The sequence below is a fragment of the Vipera ursinii genome (genome assembly GCF_947247035.1).
Source record: "Vipera ursinii genome assembly, chromosome: 3".
Lineage (NCBI taxonomy): Eukaryota > Metazoa > Chordata > Lepidosauria > Squamata > Viperidae > Vipera > Vipera ursinii.
In genome coordinates, this window is record NC_139516.1 from 154114512 (window position 1) to 154141702 (window position 27191).

Sequence of the window (27191 nt, forward strand, 5' to 3'; positions counted from 1 at the left end):
ATGGTTGTAAATGTGAAAAACGGTCACTGTTTTCAGCGCTCTTATAACTTTGAACAGTCACTAAATGAACTTGAGGACTACCTGTGTATGAATATTGAAATGAATGATTAATTCTGATCCTGTTAATTTGAATTTGTTTCAGAATACAAGTTAGAAAATTGTAATTTAAGGATGTTTAGTATTAATTATTATTAGTTAACTCATCTAGGGAATTTGGAAGGCTGAGGATGGGCCCGAACCCAGCTCTTCTCATTCCTAATCTACAATCTTAATTATTTCACCATACTGATTAATTTTGAAATGAAGAGCTTGTAAAGGAAAATGCAGAGTGATCTTAATCCTTTGTATTAAGAATATGTTGAACAAAGTTGTTTTGCTATTCTTTTATCTGTTTTGCACAATATTTATTTCAATCTTTGAAATTCTGTATATTTCATTTGCAGAACTGTTCCCAAATGTTACATCATAGCATGCCTCAGTTTTGTAGTGAAGTAGAGTTGTCATGTAGTAGCCAGTTGAAAAAAATAGCATGATTTCAGTAATGACATCTGACGAGTGTGCCTGGGTTTTGTTTTTTTTGTGTGAAACAAGAACAATGGAGCAAGAGTCAGAAGTTCTATTGCAGGTTTAGGATTGGTTTGTATGTGTGTCTTTGGCTGGTTTCCCATCTTTCCCATCTTGATTGAATTGTCTTGAATATGTGGTCATGTAGGTTTGAACTTTAACTTTATCAGTACATTTTGCTGGAATTTCTGGAATAGGAGTAGAATATGAATGAAAATTGTATCGCCTTGACTGAAAATAGCTATAATTACTTTAAGCAGTCATGTGACCCCTTCCCATCCCACTTGCCCTCCAAATTGTCATAAACGTAATTGTAGTAGCTGGTCTTTAATATCTGAAAGTTGCTTTTCCTGATTGTTAATTAGTTTATCTCTTTAAACTTTAGGGGAAAGGTGTTTTTTTTGATAAACCAGTAGGCATAAAATATAGACTTCCTGATTGTAATCTTATAGCATTATCATAAACTGTTTTCGATTCCAGTTTTCAGTATCATGAACACAGTATCCTGTGCAAATTAATTCCTTTCTTTCAAAGTACACAGTTTCATGAGAATAAAACAATACTGTTTATAGTATAAGATTTCATGTATATGGGAGTTATAATACTTGTGTCTTGAATGCTAGGCTCCATGCTTTTTTCCTCATCCAGATCATTATTTTGTCCTTGTTTTTAATTTTCCCTAACAGGTGTCTTTTTAAACATACCTTCATATTAATATTTGTATGTGTACTCTACAGGTAAAAAACCATATCTCTGCAGTTTTTCTGGAGAAGATGCATCTGGGACAGCCATACAGCTCAATCAGGCAAGAAACAATAGAGAAAAAAATGCTGTGGAATCTAAACCAGAAGTGCTAAAGGTGACAACTACACCACAGGACAAGATCAAAGAACCGTTTCCAAAATATGTGGATTGCAAAATTTACCCTGATTCAAAGGCGTCAGCATTTCAGCAAAGTTGTGATTTTCCTTGTTCCAGTAAGACTGCCGATGTGAGACTGAATTTGCAAAGTCCATTGGAAATTCAGCAGAAGCTCACTAAAGAGAGCCTTGTAGAGATGAATGAACATTCTGTGCTCAATAAAGATACAGAGATGTCTGAAAAGACTCCATTAGATCTAAGTGAGAAATCAACTAGGGCTGATTCATGCCACACAAGTTTTACCTCAACCTTGCAGGCTGCTCTGATTGTCCACCGATGTCCTTACTGCAGTCATAAAACTTACTATCCAGAAGTCCTGTGGATGCACAAAAGAATTTGGCACAAAGTTAGTTGTAATTCTATGGCTCCTGCTTGGGTTCTTCAAAATGGATTCAAGAGCATAAAACATAATTCTGTTTTTATGGCAAGAAGTGGGCGCACTGGACCACCTCCTGTACTTGGTGGGAAAGAATGCCAACCTTTGCCTATAGCCAGATTTACACGTACTCAGGTGCCGAGTGGTTTGTCAGGATCCAAAAATAATTACTCTGATATTGCTGTATCTCCTAAGCCTGGGGCTATGGCAAAAGATGTACCAGCCCCTGGGGGCTGTGGTCTGCAACCATCAGCTATTGATGGATATAGACCACCCAAACTTAATCACACTCACGAACAATACAGTACAGTAGCCCAACAGCCCCAGTTAAAATCAAAATTTGATGTGAACGCCAAATTGATGCAAACGGGAAACTTTAGCAGAAATTCAACGCCTTCCCATACAGTGATATCTAAACCTAGTCCACAGCCCTCCAGTAGCAGAGAAACAGAAAAGTATGTAGTCCCTCAAGTAAATGCTGGATCTGCGCCTTTAATCAAGCATTGTACTCCAGATACAGGAAAGGCCAAATTTTTATCTCCATCTCAGTACCACCCTCTGTGTAAAACTGAGCCATGCGCTACTCAAGAACCTCCATCAATGCCTCAGCAAGAACGTACAACCAAGAGGGAAAGTGAAATGAGAGCATTGATCAATTGTACTGGAGGATCCAGAGCAAGTCCTTTGATGCAACCTCAGCCTGTTGCAGCAGGACCCCCTCCACCTGTACATTCCACCAAACAGGAGCCATCCCCTGAGGGGCATGAGAAATGTTTGGATATTGTAAACATCTTAAAGACCTCCATTCCAAAGGATCTGGCTACTTTCTACCAAACCTGGGGTGCCAATAGCCCTGTAATGGACCGTGCTGGTAAGAATCCTAAGAACTGTCTTTCCAGCATATTTTTAAATTCTTAATTTTTTTCTCCTCCTAACATAAGGAATTCCACAAAAATCTTGTGTGGTTTCTGTCTGTGTTTGATAAGGTTATATCTCCTATTTAACTGTCCTGTCCTGCATCTGATCATTTAGGTGGCTTACCTGGGAATAACACTGCTATTGAACTTAATGGCATTTCCTTCTGATAAAAGATCTGTAAGGTCTCAGTGCTAAAATTCTATCTGCAATTAAGTGCTGGATTCAGTCCACACACACACCCCTGTTTTTTTTTAAAAGAGGGGGGGATGCTTGAAGAAGCTTGGGAGAATTCCCTCTACATGAAATGCTCAAACAGAAGTTACAATATTAGAGATTTGTATCCAATCTAAAATAGGGGAATTTGTGTGAGAAATGATTATTTCAAGAAAATTGCAGCTTTATTGAAAGTTTAGAGTGCAAGGGATTTTCAGAATTCACTGATAGATCTGTGTTTTGGAGATGAAACATAATAAAACATTGAAGATAGAAAGGAACTAATAAAAAAATTCAGTATTAGGACAAAATAATTTTGGCTAGGTTTGATGTTCGTTGGATTTTCAGTCTCTAGTTTAGCTGCTAAAATCAGAACAGTAATGTCTAATTTGCAAAGGCCCCTTTCTGTGTGATAAATTTGAGCACAAGTCTTGGGAATTTGATAATTTCAGATTGATTTGAAGGATATTTGACTCTGCATATCTCAGTCCTACCAACCCTGCACCATTATTAGTCTTCATTTCAAATGGTTATGAACTGCAAGGTAGATCTTTTATAGCAAGCAAAAAAATTATATAGAGAAATATTTTCAGGCATAATAGCAACTATCACTTTAATATTTAAAATAGGAATTTATTAATGTCTATTTATTAAATATGCTGAGCCTTCATGTGTATGATATGATAGCAATAATGAAAGAGTGCTCCTGAGCATATGCAGAGCTGTATTTCCACTGTCAGGTTACCAGAATTTCATAGCCAAAACCTAGGATTAGCAATATCTGGTGGGCTCCCATGACAGCAGCAGGAGAAAGCAAAGAAGATCGAAATTCTGGAGAAGATTTTGAATCTAGGCTTAGCTGGAAATCTTGACTAAATACAAGGCTAAATATAGCATTCTCAGAATTTAAGATAAATTGATTTAACCACAAGATAAAAGAATGCAGCATTTAACATCAATGACTTGTCTTCCCTAAGTGATTTATTAAAATTTACTTTTTTTTCTTGTTTGCCCAGTGTAAATATTTTTGTTGCTTAGTCTCCTAGATAAATATAGCTCATTTCCTCATGAGCTAAATTAATACAGATTTAAATATTAACCAGCTAGAAAGAATAAGACCCATTTTGGGAAAATTCCTTGCAAATGTGCACATACCTTGAAGATTTATATAGTAGGTGTATTCGACGTCCATTGAACAAAAGGAAATTACAGTATGTTTGCCAAGATGTAGAACAAAGAGATAAGTATTTGATCAGTTTTATCCAGGGCAGCTGTTGGTAAGAAAATATCCTTAAAATATGGCATAAACATTTGATTTGTAAAGGATACTGTAAAACTGTAAGCAATTATCTGTAAAGAGCTGTAGGGCAGTATCTAATAAGTTGCTGAGAGTAAGGAAGTTGAACTTGAATTATTACCTAGGCCAGAGGTGTCAAACTGCCGGCCTGTGGGCCGGATGCATCACCGGGAAACCACGCCCACCCCATTGCCGGCAATGGCAAAAAAGCTCCGATATGTTGCATGACGTCACATGACATCGCATGTTTGACATGTCTGACCTAGGCAAAACGGTTGAAACATTTTTAAGACCCGAGAAACAAGCTAATGTTCAAAACAGCTTGGACAAACATGTCCCTAATCCACTGAATGATAAACTAGTGGAGAAACAACACAATCAGACTTGCAGGATTTTGTTCTTACAGCCAATCTCAATACAAGTAGCTAGTCTTCCTGTGGAATGGATTTCTTGGTCTGTTCTATCTAGTGGAACCTGCCTAAAAAGTTGCAGTGAAAATGTATATTCATTTATCTTACATATTGAAAACATTATAAGGGCCCCTTCTTATAATGGGGCTTCTACTACATAGGTGAAAAATTAGTTTTTTTAATTTTGCATTTTTGAACTAAAACTTATGAACTAAAACTTAGTTTTTCAAAATTCAGTTTTTCGGACTCTTCCCCATAGGAAAACATGGCATGTACAAAGCCTGTATACAAAGATTTAGGAAAATAATGCATAAACATGCACCCTAATAGACAAAATGTGTTCAGAATCTGAACATTAAGCAAACTTGGAAACAAAAAACAAGTTTATTTGGAAAATGACCACGGAAAATACAAAAAAAATTTGATTCAAGACAGGAATAAGATAAAAGAAAAAAAAGAGAAAATCAGATTGACAAATAATAACAGTGAGAAGCCACTGTGACAGATTTACTTATCGGTGACTACTATTTGGCAGTGCCTTTTATGTGGTGAAGTAAAATCCACTTGCATTGTGATAATCTGTTCTTTGGTTCTTCCCACGTCAACATTGTTCCATTTCTGGAATAACTAATGCCAGGATCAATAACATTTTTCTGAAGATGATTTTTTTCCTGATATTAATTGTGGGTAAGTAGGAAGCAATCACATGTTAGCCAGTTCCCACATTAAGGCAGTAGAACGCCTTGATTTCAAGTCTTCCCAGATTATTTTAGCCATAATGCCATGTGCTGCAACCATAACAAACTCTCAGATGCTGATAGCAATGCCATTATACAAGTTAGGACAGCTCTCATTAACGGGACACACTATATAGGTAGTCCTCGACTTACAACAGTTCATTTAGTGACCATTCAAAGTTACAGTGGCACTGAAAAAATTGACTTCTGACAGTTTTTCATACTTACCACCATTGTAGCATCCCCATGGTCATATGATCAAAATTCAGATATTTATGACATTTGCAGTGTCATAAAGTGAACAACTTTTTCGACCTTCTAACAAAGTCAGTGGGGAAGCCAGATTCACTTAACTAATTTAACAACTGCAGTGATTCACTTAACAACTCTGGCAAAAAAGGTCGTAAAATGGGACAAAATTCATTTAACAATTGTCTCACTTAGCAACAGAACTTTTGGACTCAATTGTGATTGTAAGTCGAAGACTACCTGTAATTTCTTAGCATGAAATAAGTTTGCTAAGGAACTAGGTAAGCAATTTAAGCCAAAGACTCAGGTTTTGTTGCTAAATTAGTCATGTCCCAAGTACCATGCAGAGATACACATGTGCCATTGATCTAGAAGGAAAATTGTGGATGCTGAAACAGAAAAAAGCAAGAATTTACAAGAATGCAAAGTAAGGAAAATGCATTGATTCATACATGTATAGACTAGGGTAAGAGCATAATTGTTAAACTAAAGTAGCATAGTAACTTCATATTCTGTTTTAAAAGTAGAACATAATCACAAAACAACTGAATATTTTCTACAGCACAGTTGTACGGTATTGTCAAATTCTCAATGCACACTCGTTGGGCAGTGAGTGCTTTCTGCAAACACATTGGCTTTGTCAATCCTAGTAATAAACCTAGGAATTCAAAAATTTGTCTTTGTGTTACTTCACTTTTCATTTCCTTTTCTGATCTGCACTGAATCCATGGCCAGCGCAGATCTGCTCGTGTAACAGTAGCCACTATTTTGCTTTATCAAAAATCTCATTTAATGCCTGGAAAACTTCACTAATTATGTCTTCATTCAACCTTCACTCAAATTGGTCAGACTTTGTAGACCTTAGAGTTACTTTATCTTTTTATTTGCAGATTGTCTTATTCAATGGCATTTGTTTCCTCTTCTCCTCCACTTTTCTTCTTTCCATATACATATGAACATACACTTAGGAGTCTTATTCATCTTTAATTTAAAATATTCAGTGTACTTCTTTGCAATAGAACTTTATTGCTCCCTGTAGAGCATTCCCTTATGAATGCTTTAGCATGCAGTAGAATTGGGGCAGGTTTGGAACTTTGGCTTTTACATTTTAAATTGTCCCTCTGTTCTCAGGAGATAAGTGCACAATTTTGTTTCCTTCTAGTAACACAGCAATTTTCCAATCCCTTGGAGAAATAGTTACGAGTACCACCAGACTATCAGTGCAGGTTATTAGCATTTGTATTGTGTTGGGCGTTCAGATGCTTTCTGCTTTCTTAAGAATGTTGTTAAGAAAACAGCACCCCCACAAGAGCAAGCCCAGCCTTTCAGATTCTTCAGGGGTTATTTTTCTATTTTACTATGAGTGTTATTTACAGCTATCATAGTATTAAATGTGACACAGGCAGCATGGCAATTATCCTTTCTAGTTTCACAGGAATTACTCTGATGAGCATCTGAAATTTATGTAAATAAAAGTGAATAATATTTATACACACCTGCACCCGTCACTGATGAAGGTATTGTGATCTGTATAACAAGTTCTGTGTAAAGACATTTTTAAAACATTAATATTGTTTCTCTTCTATCATTGATCTTGCCTATTATCAGAATTTTTATCATTTATCATACACTGTTCAAATGCATCATCAGTGAAGGGTTGTTTTTTTTACATAATGCATAAACCAGCAGTCAATAGGCTGAATAGGCACATTTCTCTCACACACACATAAGCAACAACATTTTTTCCATTATTGAATTAAACGAAAGTTTGCTGCCACAGATATAATGGGAGATATTTCTTTAGCAAATCAATACAACCTTTATACATGTGGGGTTTTAGCCAGGAGTCCTCTTTGATCATGTGATAAAAGCCATTTTGTCACGAAACGTAACTAATAGAATGCCAAATATGGGACATATTCAGTGGCTATTATCTGCCGTCCCCAATTACCTCATGTGAATTAATCATACCTAACACTGATCTCATAGTTTAGTGCTAATCATACACAGTATCATTATAAAATCTCCAGCCATGGTTTCTGAGCAACTGCCTTACGATGGCTCTTTCGACATCAGCTTATCCACTCTGGTTCCAGATGTGGTTCCAGTCTTGAATATATACCCTAATTTTCAGGTTATAGAAGACAACTAGTTTTGCTGACCTACATCTACCGAATGGCTATTTACAATGATCAAGCTGTATTTCATTTAGTCATTATTGAACTTCTTGCTGATAAACACTGAAAATCTTCCAAAGAACTTGAGAGATTTCCAGAGCAGAGCTGAAAATCATATTTTAAAGCATTTCCTACCTTTATTTTTGGAGTCAGCAGTACAACATTCTAAACACATTTCTGGATCATATTGGCGAGGAGATTCCTATGTGGGATAGTTGTTATCAACTTGATTTTAAACTTCCCTTTGCATTTTTTCCTATATATATTTGTTTAATTACTTTAACATAAAGAATTAATGAATAAATATTTCCTTGGATTATTTCCTCTGCACGTATCTGTTAATGTTATTGCTTTCCTTTAGAAGAGATTGTTCTCAAGCTTTCCACCTGCTACTGTCTTTTTCATGGAAAAATAGTCATTAAAATATCTATCATGTACAATTGCATTTCATCAGTTAATTTAAGAAGTAAGTAGATGACAAAACGTGCCACAACATAACAGAAATTGGTATAACTGGTTCTTGTGCAAAAAACTATTTTTGGCAGATTTGGCTTATTAGTTGCCCACTACACATAAGGTTTTGCATTGATATGAACAAAATCCCTAAATTTGTATGATGGCCTGTTCTACATCTTAATGACAGTTTACATGGATTTTTTTATGGAGATAAGCAGTGAAAAAAATGTTAGTGTGGCTTAGGAACCAAGTACAGTGCAACTGGAATAATTCCCAGTGTACTGAGAATTTTCTATCTAGGCTAAGAACCATCATTACTAAGTGATTTAGTCATAACAATCAAAAGGCCATAGATTGAAATGGCAAATGTGAATTTATTGCAATTAGCAACAATTATATACATTTAGTCAACAGCGAAGAAAACCAGACACCTAAAATGTATATATCAGTGGTTGTTTTTTTTCAGTATTAGCTGAAAAATGTGCCTGGTTTGATTGGATGAAATAAAGCAGGGACACTTCCAAACATTTCTCTAAAGTGTTTCTTGTAATTGCACAAGCTGTATTTGATGTCTGCTGCAATAGAAACTCATCTCTGAAAACCTATTGATATAGTTTGAAATACTGATGCAGCATGCAATGCATTCCACCTTAGTCAAAAAGGAAGGGGTTAAAAGTATTCTTAGTTCTTTTCTGTAAAAACACTGTCGTTGCTACTTTATCTTAACCATGGGATGTCATTACCAGTAAAAAAAAAAAACAACAGAATTACGTGCACCTCACAAAATTCTTTGCATGAAATCATTTTACTGCTTCTCTACAAGTGGATTTTGGTAAAGGTTATCTAGAATCTCCTCCCATCCATTCATCCATCCATTTGTTCTGGAGGAAGGTGAACAGGCTGAAAGAAGAGGGCTTATCACCAGGAAAATGATCGGGAGAAAGGAAGGAAAGAAGCAAGGGCATGGATTAGCACCCTAACACAAGACTGGTTTTATTTTTTTCTCATTGCTCATGCCTCACATTTGGAAGTTAAGACCGAGATTGGGAAACTGGAGTAGATCTCTGAAACATACATTAATTCAGAATAGCAATTTCAGATACAAGAACAAACCACAATGAACACACATAGCAAGATTTACAAACCAAGTTCAAATCATGGCTACAAATGTTTCTAGTCAATTAGAACAGAGTAGGATAGATAAAATTAAATACTTCATCATCTTCAGCACTTAACACTAAGGCAGCATTCTCATGTATATTATATGTATATATTGTTTTTAAGCTGCCCAGGGTCACTGAGAGCAAGTGGGTGGCCATATAAATCCAATAAAAAACAAACAAACAAATGTAAATAAATAATGTGGCCTCGCTGTTTGCATGTGTATGCTTGCGTGCTTACTATAAATGTTTCTGGATTGTTTTTCTAAAGGACAGTTTTTCCCAGGGGAAGTATTTTCAGTTGCATTATACAAAGCTAGATATTAATGTACAGTAGTTGGAATTGATTTGTATGCTAACTTAAAAGCCGTACAAAGCATACATTTTATTTCTATCCTTAATTTTCTCTTTTCCTGCACCAAGTATTCTAGAAATCTCATTGTGACCATCTCTCTCTCTCTCTCTCTCTCTCTCTCTCTCTCTCTCTCTCTCTCTCTCTCTGTGTGTGTGTGTGTGTGTGTGTGTGTCTGTGTGTGTGCACGCGCGTGTGCGCATATGTGTGTGTTTTAAGACGGAATATTAATACCAAAAAAGACCTTTCCATCCCTTTAGCAAAGATTATATGAAACGTCTTGAAAAAATAAATAACCCAATAAAAGTCAAATGTGTCCTTTTTGATCACAGTAAAAAGACACAGACCCGCCCTTTAAGTCAGATACTGTAAACTGACCTTTGGGGGGAAAAAGAAGAGATTCGAGTCATTTTCTATATATGCTAACTGCCTAGAAAATCCTTTTACAAAAGGCTGGCAAAGGATGCTGCCTTGTGGTCTTAAAATGTCCATAATGACACTTTGATTCACAGATGTCTTCTCTTTGGGCCTCGCAGATCTGGGGTCAGAATTGTACCAGTAGGCAGGAAAGGTAGGGCTAAAGGTCTGATCCATTTATGATGGCTTCACTCATTTTGCACTTCTCTCCAAGCCTGCCCCAGGGGTGGGGGGTGGGGTCTGTAGGCTGAGGGGCAGTCAAGCTCTGGTTCTACTCACTTCCTATTATCCATATGACTTGTCTCCACCACACTGGAGTCACTTTGATTTGCCAAATGTACTGCTTGACAAAGCGGGATGATGCTGAAAAGTGAATCCAGCTGCTATGAAAAGTGCACACCTGACATGCCACTCCTGGTGCGGGCACATCACAGGGAACATTTTTTAATTCAATGTAATTTATGCATTCTTGCAGTCCTGTGTGTGTGCCTGGCCTGTCAGCCGGTGCCTAGATGAAGGCTGACAGTTGTTATCCAGGGCCTGAAGGTAATCTCACATAATGACACATTAGACATACTAATGATGTTTTCCTCTGGCATATTGTTTTCTTCTCAACTTCCCTTTCTCCTCTCTTTTCCCTCCCATGCCCCCCTCCCCTTTTCTCTCCCCCACAGGGATGCTTAGGACACAAACGCGCCAAGGAGACTATCTCTGCGTAGAGTGTGGGAAGGGCTTCACACAGCCAAGCCACCTCAGGACCCACATGAGGTCTCACACAGGTATATTTCCTTACGTGTCTTCTGGTGGGATGAAGGGACGCCCCTAACAACAATTACGTATTAATTTCCTGGTCACCAATCTATGGTTTTGATTTTTTTTTGTTTCTTTAAAGCTTCACCATTTTACACCATTTCAGATTTGATTAGCATTTCATGTTCCATTTCAAGTACCTGAACCCTCCTCGCCTCTCTTGCAAAACGTTGCATTGTTGATTAAAATGATTTGCAGTTTTCTGGGGTTTTTTTCTTTTTTCTTTTTTTAAAAAAACCTTTTAATTAGAAAGCAGAATACCCTGGAATGAATATGCTAATGAAATCTGTTGCCGCTGGCATAAATTGAAATCAACCTCCCCCCTTTTTTTTTGAACTGAACAGAAAGCTTTCTTTCTCCTTGCTGTGGACTCCAATAAGTCTGGGATTTGTAATTGTTTCTTCAAAAACCTTACTCCTCATCCCACCCCTTAGAATGGTCCAGGATAAATTTCATATTTAGAACTGGGGAACCTTGCAAGTTAAATCTAATAGCCTGTCTGTACATCTTCATAACCTCATATGAGGAGATGAGACTAGATCTGTTTTTTTCCTCTCATTTTCTTTGAAGAAGAGTGAGTGATGCATGCATAAGACATTTTGCTGCAAAATGACAGAGGCCAAATGGTAAGTAATTCAAGAAGCGGGTCCCTTTATGTACACACTGATAATTAATGTTGTCAGTGATTGCTTTCTTCAGCAGTGAAGTCTGAATTAAAAAAGGCAGTGCCCTTAGGTTCCCATTAGCAGACTCTCTTACAGTAAGTGTTACGGTAAATTGGTATTTTCCAGCTATAGGCAAAGAGTTGGTGTCTTTGCTTCTTCCCATCCTCCCCTCCATGTGATTAATCTGTAATGGAGTCAAATAATGTACACACACTAACGAAGCTTGAATGTTCATCTGTTAACAAGCCCCCTTGTTCCCACAGTGGTATTTGAGTCTAATGGACTCCGAGGTACTGAAGTTCACACCACCTCCGCAGATGCCCCAAAACAAGTATGTTTTACAATTAATTGGGTATTTGGTTTTTAATGTGATAGTCGGGGGAAAAAGAAAGTTGCGTGGAGATACTCATCAGTAAAGCACTCACTGTTTAGGTAGCTAGAGAGTAAATAATAATCTTGCCTCTGTTTATTATATTTTTAAGAAAAACTTAAAATGTATGGACACCCTTGTTCATATTGACTAGAAATTATGATCAGTCTATTGTGATTACCAGTCAAATGCTTATATTGAAATGGAGAATTTTTACACTGTGCACTGAACAGTGCATACAGTTATATTGTTTCCAAATAGATAGTTTAGTATACAGGTAGTCCTCGACTTACAATAGTTTGCTTAGTGACGGTTCAAAGTTAAAAAGGCACTGAAAAAAGTGACTTATGACCGTTTTTCATTGCAGCATCCCCATGGTTACCTGATTTACATTTGAATGGTTGACAACTGACTTACATTTATGACCTTTGTAGTGTCGTCGGGTCATGTGATCCCCTTGGCCGACCTCCTGACAAGCAAAGTCAATGGGCAAGCCAGATTCACTTAACTATTGTGTTACTAACTTAACAACTGCAGTGATTCACTTGACAAATGTGGCAGGAAAAGTCTTAAAATGACAAAGCTCACTTAACAAATTTCTCACTTAGCAACCTAAATTTTGGGCTCAGTTGTGGTCCTAAGTTGAGGACTACCTGTATTCCTAGTATATAACTAGTTTGGAAATGGGGCAACAATCCAACTGTGTTTTTCTGAAGAGTATTCCTATCATGGTATTATATAGCTCTTTACCTTTGAAAGATACTTTTCTTTCAATCTGCGTGGACTCTGTGTGGTGGTGTGTTTTCCTCTGCTGACTATATACTATATTTTCCTTTCTTGAGAATGACCTGGCTGTCCTTTAAATTTTCTTTATTTTCACTAATGCTGTAAGCTGTCCTGAACATTTTTCTTACTCTTGTATTTTTTGGGGGGTGGGGGTGGTTATATTTATTGCCAGTCGGTGCCAGATAATTTTTTTCTCATAACTCATCCATGCATATGTGGAGTTAACATCTTTCACAAGCACTTGCAGTTACTAATCCATGTTCTTCCTCCAGTCACTTATTAACTGTTCGGGAAGCACTGTTATTAGTATAGCATCGTTTCCGCGACAGTATTTTTTGTCTGTCGACCAATGAAACATGTGCACCATTGATTTGAGTATGGTAATAGTTTGTGTTGGAATTGCCATAGTCTTGAGCTGACTTAGAAGGGCCTGTCCATACATTATATAGATAATAGGAGGTAATGTGTGCTCCAATCCGTGTACTGCAGTACATTTACCAATGGAATCATTAACAGTATATTGAGGATTTCTATTTCTTCTCTGTGTCTTTCCCCGTTTTATGGTTTGTTCCCAATAAAATCCAGTGCCATAGCTGGCATATCTAAAGGATGGTCTATTTACATATGAACATTTACCTTCAACCATAGGAACGCCTTTCAGATGCTGTAAATTGGTGTGATTCAACAGATGCCCTACCCCTTTCAACATGTATAAATCCCATAAAGATACAGAACCCTGATTGCTGATTGTGCCTGACATTTTGATGTTGTTCACTGCTCCTCCAGATGTCCCTGAATGTGGACCTCCTTATCCTCAGATGGCTGGCCTACTCCTTTGATTGTTTTCTCCATGTTGCAGAGACCTTTTTTGGATAGGCCTTCACCTTGTTTAGCTGAAAGATATTTTGCTGATTTCTTCTTTAGTTTTCTCCTTTTTATGTCTTTATGTGTTGTTAGTTATTTGGTATCAAAACCTTTATAAATAATGCCCCATGTCAATCGGATTTTCCTAGTAAGAAAATGAGATGTCCTGACTGGCATTTCCGTATCTTGTAATGGAAAGGAAGGCATTGTAGTAGTAAAATCTGAGGAAAGAATTGTTATTTACAACAGAAATTGGCTGGAATATATGCTTGGTGCTGGAATGAGAGCACTATACTAGTCAGTATTTGAAAACAATTTGGAAAATATTTAAGCTTAATTAAATTATTCTTCTATTAGAACTAAACTCAAAATATTGTAAGAAAATATACCAAAATGAATCAAATGTAAGCAAGGTAGTTACAAAGTAAATAAAAGGTGGAGCAATGTGCTTACAAATTATTGCAAGGGAAAATTTGACATGAACACCTTAGATAATACATTCTTAGATTTATTTATTTTAAAATCAGGCTGATTGTATTAATATTTTTATAACCCATGCAAATATTCATACTTTTCAGAAAAGAAGAAAATGATGAAGTCAAAAAGAAAATTCAGTCATTAATTTTATAACATTTTTAAAATAATCTGTCCTCATTATGTAAAATAGTAGTTTTATCAAAGAATGAAATTTCAATTTAGAATGCAGTAGAACTACCAACTTCAATATTTTTCATTACACATTGAAAATTAATTTGCAAGGATATTTTAGTGGCATGTGCTGTAATATGGCAGAATTTTTTACCCCATGATTAATAGATTATTTCTGATTATTGTGAATGTTATTTCTTAAAATGGTTATGTTGAATTTAAGAATTCCATTAATCAAAATAATTCATAATGAATAATTGGCAGTCTAATTTGTCTCCTTTAGAGTTGTGAATATTGCAGTACAAATAATGAAGAAACAAGGCAGAGGAAGGCTGTGTTTCTTTCCTTTAGCTTAAATGATGACATAGTACTAAAAGCCTTACTTTTTAGCGGAATGTACACATACATCCATTTATCTCCATCATTATCATGATTTTTATTTTAAAAATGACACATTTGTTTCTAGTATAGACACCATGCTACAGCAATATCTTCTGAGATCACTTGAAGAAAGAGAAAGACTGTTGAGCACTTAAGGCTAATTCCTATACTAGAGAGATGTGACGGGTTTTGGGTTTGTTTTTAAAAAATTCTTTATTGCACAAACCAAATTGAAATGAGCATAACTTGCAGCAAGAGTGTAGCTCCAACACTCATATTTTCTTTAGTACAAAAAGTATTGTTGATCTAAGGGAGGAGGTGAGGGAGGATCCCTTGCAGGGTCGTGCCGAGGAATTTAGTCAACATCTGTCGGATAAAATCGCTCGGATTCGGACCAGTTTGGACTCCAGCTGGGCAGAGTCTGGCGATCAGGACACGGGCGGTCTTGTCAGTGTTATCTGGGAAGAGTTTGATTCTGTGACCCCTGATGAAGTGGACAGGATTATGGGAAGGCTGAGCTCCACCACATGTTTATTGGACCCGTGCCCTTCCTGGCTGGTTTATGCAGCTAGGGAGAGGACACGAGGCTGGCTCCAGGTGGTTATATCTGCTTCTTTGAGTGAGGGTTATTTCCCCACCGTCTTGAAGGAGGCGGTGGTGAGACCTCTCCTCAAGAAGCCTGCCTTGGACCCAGCTGTATTGAACAACTTTCGTCCAGTCTCCAACCTTCGCTTTCTTGCGAAGGTTGTTGAGAGTGTGGTGGCGCATCAGCTCCCTCTGGTCCTGGATGAAGCAGATTATTTGGACCCCTACCAATCGGGTTTCAGGCCCGGGTACAGCACGGAGACGGCATTGGTCGCTCTGGTGAATGATCTCTGGAGGGCTCGGGATAGGGGATATTCCTCTGTCCTAGTCCTATTAGACCTCTCGGCGGCTTTCGATACCATCGACCATGGTATCTTGCTGCGGCGCCTCAGGGGATTGGGAGTGGGAGGCACAGTTCTTCAGTGGTTCTCCTCCTATCTCCTGGGACGCTCGCAGTCGGTGTTGGCAGGGGGGCAGAGATCGGCCCCTAGGTCTCTCGTTTGTGGAGTTCCTCAGGGGTCGGTTCTCTCGCCTCTCCTGTTCAACATCTACATGAAACCGCTGGGTGAGATAATTCGTGGTTTTGGAGTTGGGTATCATCAATATGCCAATGATATCCAACTTTTCTTTTCGACCCCAAACCACCCCAGTGATGCCCTCGCTGTGATGTCCCGTTGCCTGGAGGCGGTTCGGGTCTGGATGGGGAGGAACAGACTTCAACTCAACCCTGACAAGACTGAGTGGCTGTACATTCCGGCATCCCGGGACATTCAAAATGTTCCATCTCTTTCTATGGGGGTGAGCTCTTACCCCCCGTGGATAGGGCTCGCAACTTGGGAGTCCTCCTAGATTCACGGCTTACTCTGGAAGATCATATAGTGGCCATGACTAGGGGGGCTTTCGCCCAGGTTCGCCTGGTGCGCCAGTTGCGGCCCTATCTGGACCGGGATGCCCTGTGTACGGTCACTCATGCGCTCGTGACCTCTCGCCTTGACTACTGTAATGCTCTCTACATGGGGCTTCCCTTGAAGATCACTCGGAGGCTCCAACTGGTACAGAATGCGGCCGCGAGAGTTGTCTTGGGAGTTTCCCGGTACTCCCATGTTACACCTTTGCTCCGCGAGCTGCATTGTCTTCCGGGTGAGGTTCAAGGTCTTGGTCATGATCTTTAAGTCCTTACATGGCATGGGTCCGGGTTACCTCAGGGACCACCTGCTGCCGGCGTCAACTTCCCTCCGCCTAGTACGTGCCCACAGAGAGGGCCTCCTCAGGGTGCCTCCGGTCAGGGAATGCCGACTGGTGGCCCCCAGGGGGAGGGCCTTCTCTGTGGGCGCTCCGGCATTATGGAACCAACTGCCGGTTGAGCTCCGGATGGCATCAGACCTCCGAACCTTCCGCCGCGGGCTGAAGACCCACTTATTTGAATTAGCTGGTCTGGCCTGATGGGGGATTATGGGTTTTTAAATTGGTTTTTTAGTACTTTATTATTGTTTTTAACTGGGCACTGGTTTAATTTCTTTTTAACTTTTGTATCGTTATTTATATATGCCCTGTGAACCGCCCTGAGTCCCTAGGGAGAAGGGCAGTATAGAAATCAAATAAAACTAAACTAAAAACTAAACTAATGAAAAAAGATCATGACACCTGGTTTCCTCTTGTCATTTAATTACACTATGTGCATCTTTTGCCACATCTAAATGTACCTGATTTTTTGCATGCTACAGATTAGAATATAGAATGTTCTTTATTACTGGCCAAGAGTGATTGGACATACTAGGAATTTGTCTCTGATGCGTATGCTCTCAGTATGCATACAAGTAACAAAGTGATAAATCGTAAGTTACAATCATAGATCTTAAGATACAACCAACAAAGTGAGAGTCATAAGATAGGAGTAGGCAATCAGAAGGATGAAGATAATAATAATAATAATAATACAGTCCTACTGCACGGGTCAATATCCTTAGACATACAACAGTGCTGTGGAAATTAGATGTTAAGCAGAGTGATGGCACAAGGGAAAAAACTGTCTTTGTGTCTGGAGGCGGTCCGGGTTTGGATGGGGAGAAACAGGCTTCGTCTCAATCCTGCCAAGACTGAGTGGCTGTGCATACCGGCATCTCAGACTAACCAATCTTTTCCATCGTTAACTATGGGGGGTGAGGTGTTACCTCCCGTTGATAGGGCCCGCAACTTGGGCGTCCTCCTGGATTCACGGCTCAGTTTGGAAAATCATATAGGAACTGTGGCCAGGGGGGCTTTTGTCCAGGTTCACCTGGTGCGCCAGTTACGGCCCTATCTGGACCGAGATGCCCTACGCACAGTCACCCATGCGCTCGTGACCTCCTGGCTAGACTACTGCAATGCTCTCTACATGGGGCTGCCCCTTAGGACCACTCGGAGGCTTCAGCTGGTGCAGAATGCAGCCGCGCGAGTTGTGATGGGAGTCTCCCGATACTCCCATGTAACACCTCTTCTCCGCAAGCTGCATTGGCTTCCAGTTGCCCTCCGGGTAAGATTCAAGGTGCTGGTGATGACCTATAAAGCCCTAAATGGCATGGGCCCGGATTATCTAAGGGAGCACCTGCTGCCAGCGTCAATTTCCCATCATCCTGTGCGCTCCCACAGGGAGGGCCTCCTCAGGGTACTGCCAGTCAAGGATTGCCGATGGGCGATCCCCAGGGGGAGGGCGTTCTCTGTGGCCGCGCCTGCCCTATGGAATCCACTGCCAATGGAACTCTGGACTGCCCCCGACCTTCGTTCATTTCGCCGGGACCTAAAAACCTGGCTCTTTGAGCTATCTGGTCTGGACTGAGGGGTTTAATGTTTTTAAATTGTGATTTTAATTTTTGCGGCTAGACTTAATTTAATTTTATTTTAATTTTATATTGTATTGTTTTAAAATTTTGCCTTGTAAACCGCCCTGAGTCCTTTGGGAGTAGGGCGGTATATAAACCGAAATAATAATAATAATAATAATAATAATAATAATAATAATAATAATAATAATAATAATAATAATAATAATAATTGTTTTGACATGCTTTGCCCTATAGTGGCGTCCTATGGGAAGGAGTTAAAAGAGTTTATGTCCAGGATGTGAGCGGTCTGTAGATATTTTATCAGCCCTCTTTCTGGCTCATGCAGTATACAGATCCTCCGTGGAAGGCAGGCTGGTCGCCTGTTTTTTTCTGCAGTCCTAAGTATCCGTTGAGGTCTATACTTGTCCTGTTTAGTTTCTGTTCCAAACCAGACAATAATAGAGATACAAATGATAGTGTCAATGCTGCTAACATTGGATGTTCCATGACAGATAGATTCAATAATTCCTCTGTAGAACTTTGTCAGCAGCTCCTTGGACGGTCTGAGCTTTCTGAGATGTGCTTATAGCTTATGTTTTTCACCACAAAGACAGGTTTCCAAGCATTAATTAGGTTGTCTTGGTAGTGTTCTCAACCATGTGGTTTGTGTAATCCAAGCAGAGTAGTCCCGTGATTCTTCCATTATTACAAGAGATAAGTGGTATAGTTCTTGAATTGGCTAGTGCAATCCTTTGAAATAATATTAATGTGAATTTATTCTGCCGGTCACCATGTTTTTGCTTTGTTTAGGTTTAGAACAGGGGTAGGCGACCTTGGCTCTTTTATGACTCGTGGACTTCAACTCCCAGAATTCCTGAGCCGGCTGGCTCAGGAATTCTGGGAGTTGAAGTCCACGAGTCATAAAAGAGCCAAGGTTGCCTACCCCTGGTTTAGAAGATCACTAGTGATACCGTAACACTGTAGTCTTTACACAGGCTAACACTTTCAAAACAATAAAATTACCTCCTGAGTAGGTTTGTTGGTTAGAAAGAAACTGAAGACAGGTTTTCTAACTTTGTAGTTAGCTGAACTTTGAAGGGTTTCAAGTAACATTAGTGGCTGTCTGTCTGCCCTTTGGGGAATATTCAACCATTTGATATAAAGCTAGTGTTTGCAAGCCTTTCCATCAAGTTTAAGAACATGTAGTTCAATCCCTGATTGAAAGGTGTTTAGTTTCTACCCAGTTACAGTGACTTCACCTACCTGGCATCTTCATTATCTCAGTGAAACTTTAACATTTTCCTTAGCTGCAACCTGTAATGGCTACTACAGTTTGTCTCATTTTCCATGTAAACAGGGAAACCTTCCCCAGTATTTTTTTTCTTTTTTTAAAGCTTTCCGCTCTCTGATTTCATTAGCATTTGCTTTATGATAATGGGAACCTCATACAAGATAATTGCATTTTCTAATTTAGCATGGGGGGGGGCCTCTGCTCCAGTCACAGAAATACAACTGTATGAGAACAGAATCCTTAGCTTTTGGCTATGGCCACCTTTTCCGGTGTGACACCCCCCCCACAGGAAATTCTTCTCCCTTGCTCTGCTTAGAGAAGAATTCTCATTTCTTCCCATTTACTATCACAGCCTCTGGCCTTATCTTTCAGATGTTGTGGGACAGTGATAGCTTCTTCCATGTTTTTGCTGCTTTTAAGTGAGCCTCCTCTGGGAGTGAATTACAGCTGGAACTGTGGTGTGCCCCCTTCCTTGGAAATTTCTGATTAGGAAGGCTGTTCCCCATAAATACTTTAATTACATCCCCAAGCCAAGGTCTTTTGCTCCATTTCTTTCTCTTTTCCCATTCTTTTTTTTCTACCATTCATACCCAGGCAAATGGGATCATGCAGTTCCTTTTTTCCCCCTTCCTAACCACAGAACATCTAATCACATTCCTCGTTGTACCCATAATCTGTCCCATCTGTTTGTGTGTGTGTGTGTGTGTACATAAGATGTCTTAGTGGTGTGTTTTGAAGTGTGTGTGTGTGTGTTTAATTTAATGATTAACATCTCCTGAGGTAGCTGTGAAAAAAATACAAAGCATTTCTCATGGTTTATTGCATGAAATTCAGCATATAACTAAATATGTTTTATCACATCTCTCACTCCGTTACCATTTATGCATTTCAAATATATGGCAGGCTGCACAGATGCTTCCTCCCTCCCCTAGTTGCCCCCTTTAATTTTGTTGCAAATCTTCCTTTCTCACAGCAGACTTTGACTAGCAAATGTCATGAATCTTCGGCCAGCCTTAATTAGGATTTTTCTAAATCTATTAACAAAGGACAGATACTTAATACATTATGTCAAGCAACACTGGCTTTTCGTTAGCTTTTCCAGGAGCTCCATAGGCACAGCTTGAAATTTACTGGGAATATTTTCACACGGTGGTTGGGTCCTATGTTGTGTTAATTTAAAATAGTCTGATTCCCTTCACCAGGGTTTTGGTTTAAGGTTAATGCATGAGTGTAAGCTGTATCTTGCCATGCTGCTTTTAATCATTAGCACTGAAAGTCACATTGTCCAGACATTCTCAGAATTCCATTGCCTTGAACTGCAAACTTACCGGTATGTTTGTTCACAATTTTATGTTGAGAAACATTGGTTTTCAAATAGCCCTTTTGGTTTGTTTGTGTGTTTTAACACATAGTTAATTTTTATTGGATAGACATTGGTCAAAATTGGAGGGATTTAATGCCTTTATGAAAACTGAGTTTTATGTGGCTGTCTAACATAAGCATTGAATTTTATTATCAGTGTGAATTTGTTTTCTTTATTGCCCACCCCTGTTATTTCTAATAATATGATATAGTTACACCATGCCAACTTTTTTACCAATGAAAAATAGACATCGGGGGTGGGCAGCTATGGCCCCTTTTTGACTTGTGGACTTCAACTCCCAGAATTCCTGAAGCAGCCATGATGGCTCAGCAGTTCTGGGAGTTGAAGTCTGGGTCCTAAAGGGGCCATAATTGTCCACCTCAGTTATAGATGATAATATGCCTTATTTAATTGAACAAACTCTTCTATTTAAAATGGCCGCTTTCATTCTTTGGGATGTCCACTCTAAGTTTGAATTTAAAGGTAAAGAAACTGGGACAGTCAGTAGCTGGCATATGTTCTCTTTTACCTTTTTGGGAGTGACAGCTAGTTTTTCACAATATTGAAGAAGATATCACACTTAAGTTACACTCATTCTTCAATTTAGAAACATTGTTAGTTAACAATAGGTGGTATTTTAGCACATCTTTGTTATGTGGTTATTTTCTCACGTTAGACAACAAACTACATTTTTTAAAGTTATAATTGAGCTAGTCTTTGAACAATTTGGGATGTATATAAGGCTACTACAAGGGGCTAAATCATTGCTTATGCTGCAAGGAGAAGGAAATTTAGAAGTCATTACTATCAGCAGATGGATAAACATGTTTGAAAAAAGGTTTTTTTTTTAATCCATACAAAATTCCTACAGAAAAGAATTATGCTTTTATGTTAGATAAGATACAGATATGCTAAACAAGTTGAACTTTCTTTGAGGAATTTGAAATTAAATTATTGGAAATTGTGAAAAAGCTGGTTAATTGTTGGCACATTGCCTGAAGCAAGATAGCCAATAGAATATAATTTCTGATGTAGTAATAGAGGTTGGTCAGAGATTTAAGATCTCTGAATCCATGAAGAATTGCAATATGAAGATGCAAAATTCCACTTGTAAATCTTTCAGAGGTGGGATAAAAATGTTATCCGTTTGTTTGTTTGTTTATTTTAGTTTGGGGAGTAGGCTTAAGGAGAGACAAAATGAAAGGTGAATGACAAAAATTAAAATATTTTTAAAATTATTTTAAAATTAAATTGAATTGTTGAATTGTTGAATTATTAAATTAAAATTTAATAATTAAAATTAAAATTATTGTTAAAATTATTTTAAATTTTGCCTTGTAAACCGCCCTGAGTCCTTTGGGAGTAGGGCGGTATATAAACCGAAATAATAATTAATAATAATAATAATAATAATAATAATAATAATAATAATAATAATAAATAATAATAATAATAATAATTAAATTGAATTGTTGAATTGCCCGGCAGTGAATTGTCCTATGGCGAGTTGGCCATGGCAAGTTGTCCCATGGCAAGTTCACCATGGTGAGTTGACTGCAGTGAGTTGTCCCATTTTGTCTTGGTTTATAGCAGCTATCAGGCCTAGTGAGGTTTTAAGGGAATGCTGCAGAGAACAGCGTCTCTGAAGTGTATTTCAGCAATCACAGAACTTTTTCTACAGATAAAGAGGCTTACTTCTGTTCATAAAATAAACACAACATGTCATTAAATTGACTGCTCACATTTTGGGTTATTAAAAATTACCGAGTTATTCCTCTTTTGTAATAGTATTTATTTAAGCCAAAGACACAGTGGTCCAGGTATGTCCCAGTACAAAAAAGGAACTTTACTCCAGACTTGTCCTATTTGATGCCCTCCTAGAGTCATAGCCAGTTGTATGCAGGTAGTCTTAGACTTAACAGTTCATTAGGTGACTAATCAAAGTTACAACAGCACTGAAAAAAGTGACTTATGGCCGTTTTTCACATTTACAACCATTGCAACATCTCCATGGTCATGTGATCAAAATTCAGACACTTGTCCATTGACTCATATTTCTGACAGATGCTGTGTCTGGGTGTCATGTGAGCACCTATTGTGACCTGACAAGCAAAGCCAATGGGGAAGCCAGATTCATTTAACAACCGTGTTATTAACTTAATAATTGCAGTGATTCACTTAACAGTTGTAGCAAGAAAGGTCACAAAATGGAATAAAAGCCACTTAACATCTGTCTTGCTTAACAACAGACATTTTGAGCTCAATTGTGGTAATAATTTGAGGACTACCTGTATTAAAGGTAAAGGAATTTGCCACTTGGGTGATGTAATGAAAATAGAAGTTTGTTCCTTTTTAGGCTCTATGTCGGTTTCTTTCTATTTTTGTGATTATGGGCAATGAAACCAGTCAGTTGCCTTTATTCGTATGAGTCACCATGGAGCATCCATGAACTTTAATCCATACCAAATTAATTTAGGAAACATCATATCATTCAATCATAAATCCCCTCAGATACTATAAAACTTGGCTCTCTGCTCTTCTTTCTAGTCTTTTATCCTTCTTCTGGCCATTGTTAACCTTTCCTCAAGTACTCCTTCAGTCTCTATTATTTGCTATTCTAATGTAGCATAGAGTTTATAGGAGCTTGATGGGGTCTGCTTTCTTCAGAGGTGATTAAAAATCATTCATTTTAATGGATTAGGTCACAGTAATAATTTGTAATGCTTATAAAAAGGTGGCTAGGGCTATTTATTAATTATTAAATGGCTCAACTGTTGTAGTGTACAGAGCAGGGCAGCAGCGGCTATTATGGGAAATAAGAATAACAATGTGTTTTGCTTCTTCTTCTTTTTTCCGTTTAGGTGAGAGACCATTCCAGTGCAGATATTGTCCGTACAGTGCCTCTCAGAAAGGGAACCTAAAAACTCATGTCCAGTGTGTACACCGGGTCCCCTTTGACAACAGCCAGTACCCTGACCTACGGTTCCCATCACCTCCAAATAATTACTCCATCAACCCCTTAGAAGGCCAGCTGGAAAACATCTTTACAATCTCTCCAGTCCCTGGAGCCACTGTGCTATAGTGAGACTCAAGCTTTGCGCTTTGCTAGAAGAGTGATGTCTCTGAACTGTTAATCATTTTAAAATAAATGAAGAACCTACCCAAGATATATACAAATTGACATAGTAATCAGTCCCCACAGTTCCTTATTTCCTTTATAATAAACAGAAGAGCTGGCAAGCTTTGGGGTAGTGCAAAGCATATATATTAATCAAGATAACATTTTTAGACACTGGAAAAATTAAACGTCATATATTTGGAGGATGGCACTGCAACAGATTCTTCCCTCGTGGTGGTTTGAAGTTTTATTTTTATTTAAAGAAAACACACGCAGGGTGGATTTGGGAATGTGGGAAGGAGTGATTAAGCAACTGTCACGCCGGAAATGCAACTTAAAAAAAAGAAGGAAGGAAGGAGTCATTCAGCGCTGTGAAAGCCAAGCTTGATGAAGGACAGAAGGGACAAAAGGGAGACACTATCATTCTGCAGTGAGGTTGTTTCATGATAGTTTGGGGACCACTTCCATTTCCAAGTGGGCTGATCCTTGACTGCACACCATTAATAGTATGTGAATATGGAAATTGAAAACACTTCTTAAGCAATGCTTCTCTTCTCACTTTGGCAAGAAAAAAACAAAAAGCAGCTGGTCAAACACTAAGAAGAAAAAGGGAAAAAAGGCTTCTGTGTTTTTCCTCCCCTCCCCTCACCCACCCCCACCCCTGGTCTCAGGGCCTTCCTGTTTGTTTAATTTGCTTTTTCTTTCTTTTAAAATGGAGTTTTCCATGATTTGTCATGAAGTATGTATGCTTTTAAAAATTAGATTAAAAAGGAAAAAAAACCCCAGCTTTTTAAAGCTGCCGATTTAAATGCTTGTAATACGTTTTAAAAGCAGAGGCTTAGGCAGATCTCTGGTTTTATGATGCTGGAGATGACTGCATTTCTGTGCAGCAAGACAAGTACCTTTCATGGATCCTTCTAACTTTTGGAGAGGGGAAAAAAATAATCACTTCTTTTGTGAAGGCAAGCTTCCCTAATCTAGTGTTTTCTAGATGTGCTGGAATTTCCCAGAATGCTCTGGCAAGCATGGCTGTTGGCCATGGTGGCTTGGAGTTCTGGGAAGTGCAAACTCAGCAAGTTTGGTGGCACAGGATGATACGGCACGGTAATGACTGGAGTAACTGGGAGAGAAAACGCGCTTTATATACCTCTTCTACAGTAACTTTAAAATACAAGTTTTTAAAGGTAAGAGGGAAGAAGTGACAGGTTGTTCACACAGTGTCTGTCTTGTTCAAAAATCTATTCCACGTGTACTTTTTTCTTCTCTTGCTATGACACTGTGTGATGGTAATAATTCAGAGTTTCAGATTTTGCACATACAATTTTATGCATCATCATCATCAAGAAAAAAATGCCTTGAAAATATTTGTGAATGTTTTTCTTTTGCAAAAAAAAAAGAAGCTTTACTGTTTTTTTTAAATTGTAACATTTTTGTAAAGGCAGGAAATGGATTTTTAAAGAAAACTAGCACGCTAATTATATTTTTCAAAAAAGCAATAATTTTACATGTACAGAAATAGCACTAATCTTTTAATACTGATGGAGAGCAACCGTTTACTTCTACAATAATGGGATAGTGCTTTTTTCCTAGAAGATGGGGTTACTCAAAGATTTTTTTAATATGTATTTTTTTCTGTTCTGATTTTGTGTTGTCTATATTTGAATTGGGATTCTAATTGTTGCAAGTTACTTGACTGTTCTTGCCTTGCTGTTAACTATAATGCAGTTGTAATATTCATATATAATTTACCAGTTTGGAATTTTTTATTTTATTTTATTCCTCATACTTATGAACCAGCTGTAGGTCAGCTGTAACCCTGGATTAGTATAAAATGTCTCTGCAGATGTTGTGTAACTGATTAATCTGTTTTGAAGTTACCTTGCAGAATTTCAAGACATATATATTCCAGACCTCCCCTTTTCCGTCTCCTGCATCCCACTTCATCCTCATTTCCTTCAAATCATCTCTTTTCATGAATCAGATAACACCAAACTATCCCTAACTGATCAATTAGGGATCCATAATCAAGTGCTACATTTTCCTCCTTCAAGCACTTATTTTCCTTATTTTAAGTAAACAGGTGAGGATTCAGGAATGTCCAAATTTCTGCTTATCTTCCCCCCCCAATTATTTGAGTGCCCCATAAAACTATCACAATTTTTGTTGCTAGATTTGTGTGTGTGTGTTTTATTTTTAAATCATGTTTGGTGAGTGGTGTCTTTGATTTCATTAATTCTTTTTTTTAATGTCTTTGCGAGCTGATCTAGAAGGATCTTAGTTATTATTTAGAGCTTTAGAGCTTTTCCTGAAGATTGTCTGACACAAAGAGAAAGGGCTGTCATTGCCATTACTAGGGTACTAATCAGCAAAGTTTACAATCATCACTTAGCTTCACGAAGAACAACAGCAGGGGAAATCAGTTTAAATAATTATATGCTGTGTATAGCACAGAAATGAGATTTTCACTTAATTAAACAAGAAATGGGGAGGGAGAAGGGGAGCTGTCATTAAAGACCACCATATTACGTGTGAATTCCAAGCTTTGTAATTTCCTCGTTTCTCATCCATATTGTATCAATTTGTTAATTCAGTTAGATCCTAGTGTTTAGTATGATTTGTGCTCTTATTTATTTAGCGATTTGGGTTTAAAGTAGCCTTTTTTTGGGGGGGAAGGAAACATGATAATTTTGTAGCATGACACATTTTTGTAAGCCATCTTCTGACTGTTACAGCGACTCTGCTACCTCTGTCAATCTGTTTCTTTTCCTTAACAGGTTTTATACAGTGTTGCAGTCTAATGTACCTTAGACAATAAAGGTTCCATAATGAGCAGTGCAGATGGTGTCTCAGACATTGCTCTCCGTTTTCTCCTTTTATTTCGCTTTTCCAATACAGAAACAGGCTTCTCAGCCATATGAATCTTCCCCCTTTCTTGTCCCTATGTGAAATGGAATAATGTCATCTTTCAAAACTACTACATTTGTTCTCATTTCTATATTCCTGAGAATATTTCTATCGCAGTTGTGTTACTGGGGAAAAAATATACCTTTGCAGATTTAGATTTTAGTTTTGCAACCACCCCAAAGTATATTTCCATTGTTTTTTTTTAAAGTTGGGGATAAAATATGTACACTATTATAATATCAGCAAGATGCCATTTTAATAGGCAGAACATCAAAGTTTTATGATCAGGTTGCCACACTTAATGATAAAAGATTTGTTTGCTGTCCGGTGCCCTCTCTTAATGGTGACATGAGTTTTA

General features: G+C 38.2%; 1 protein-coding gene across 1 annotated transcript in view; it reads left to right on the plus strand.

The window, feature by feature from the left end:
- ZNF516 (zinc finger protein 516) overlaps nucleotides 1-26764 on the plus strand; it is a 123985-nt gene extending 97221 nt beyond the window's left edge. Inside the window, exons 3-6 of the mRNA XM_083359963.1 lie at nucleotides 1302-2732; nucleotides 10922-11026; nucleotides 11986-12053; nucleotides 23673-26764. Coding sequence (XP_083216089.1) covers nucleotides 1302-2732; nucleotides 10922-11026; nucleotides 11986-12053; nucleotides 23673-23732 — 1664 coding nt within the window. The 3' untranslated portion in view covers nucleotides 23733-26764. The remainder of the gene's footprint in view (nucleotides 1-1301; nucleotides 2733-10921; nucleotides 11027-11985; nucleotides 12054-23672) is intronic.
- The last annotated feature ends 427 nt before the right edge of the window (nucleotides 26765-27191 follow it).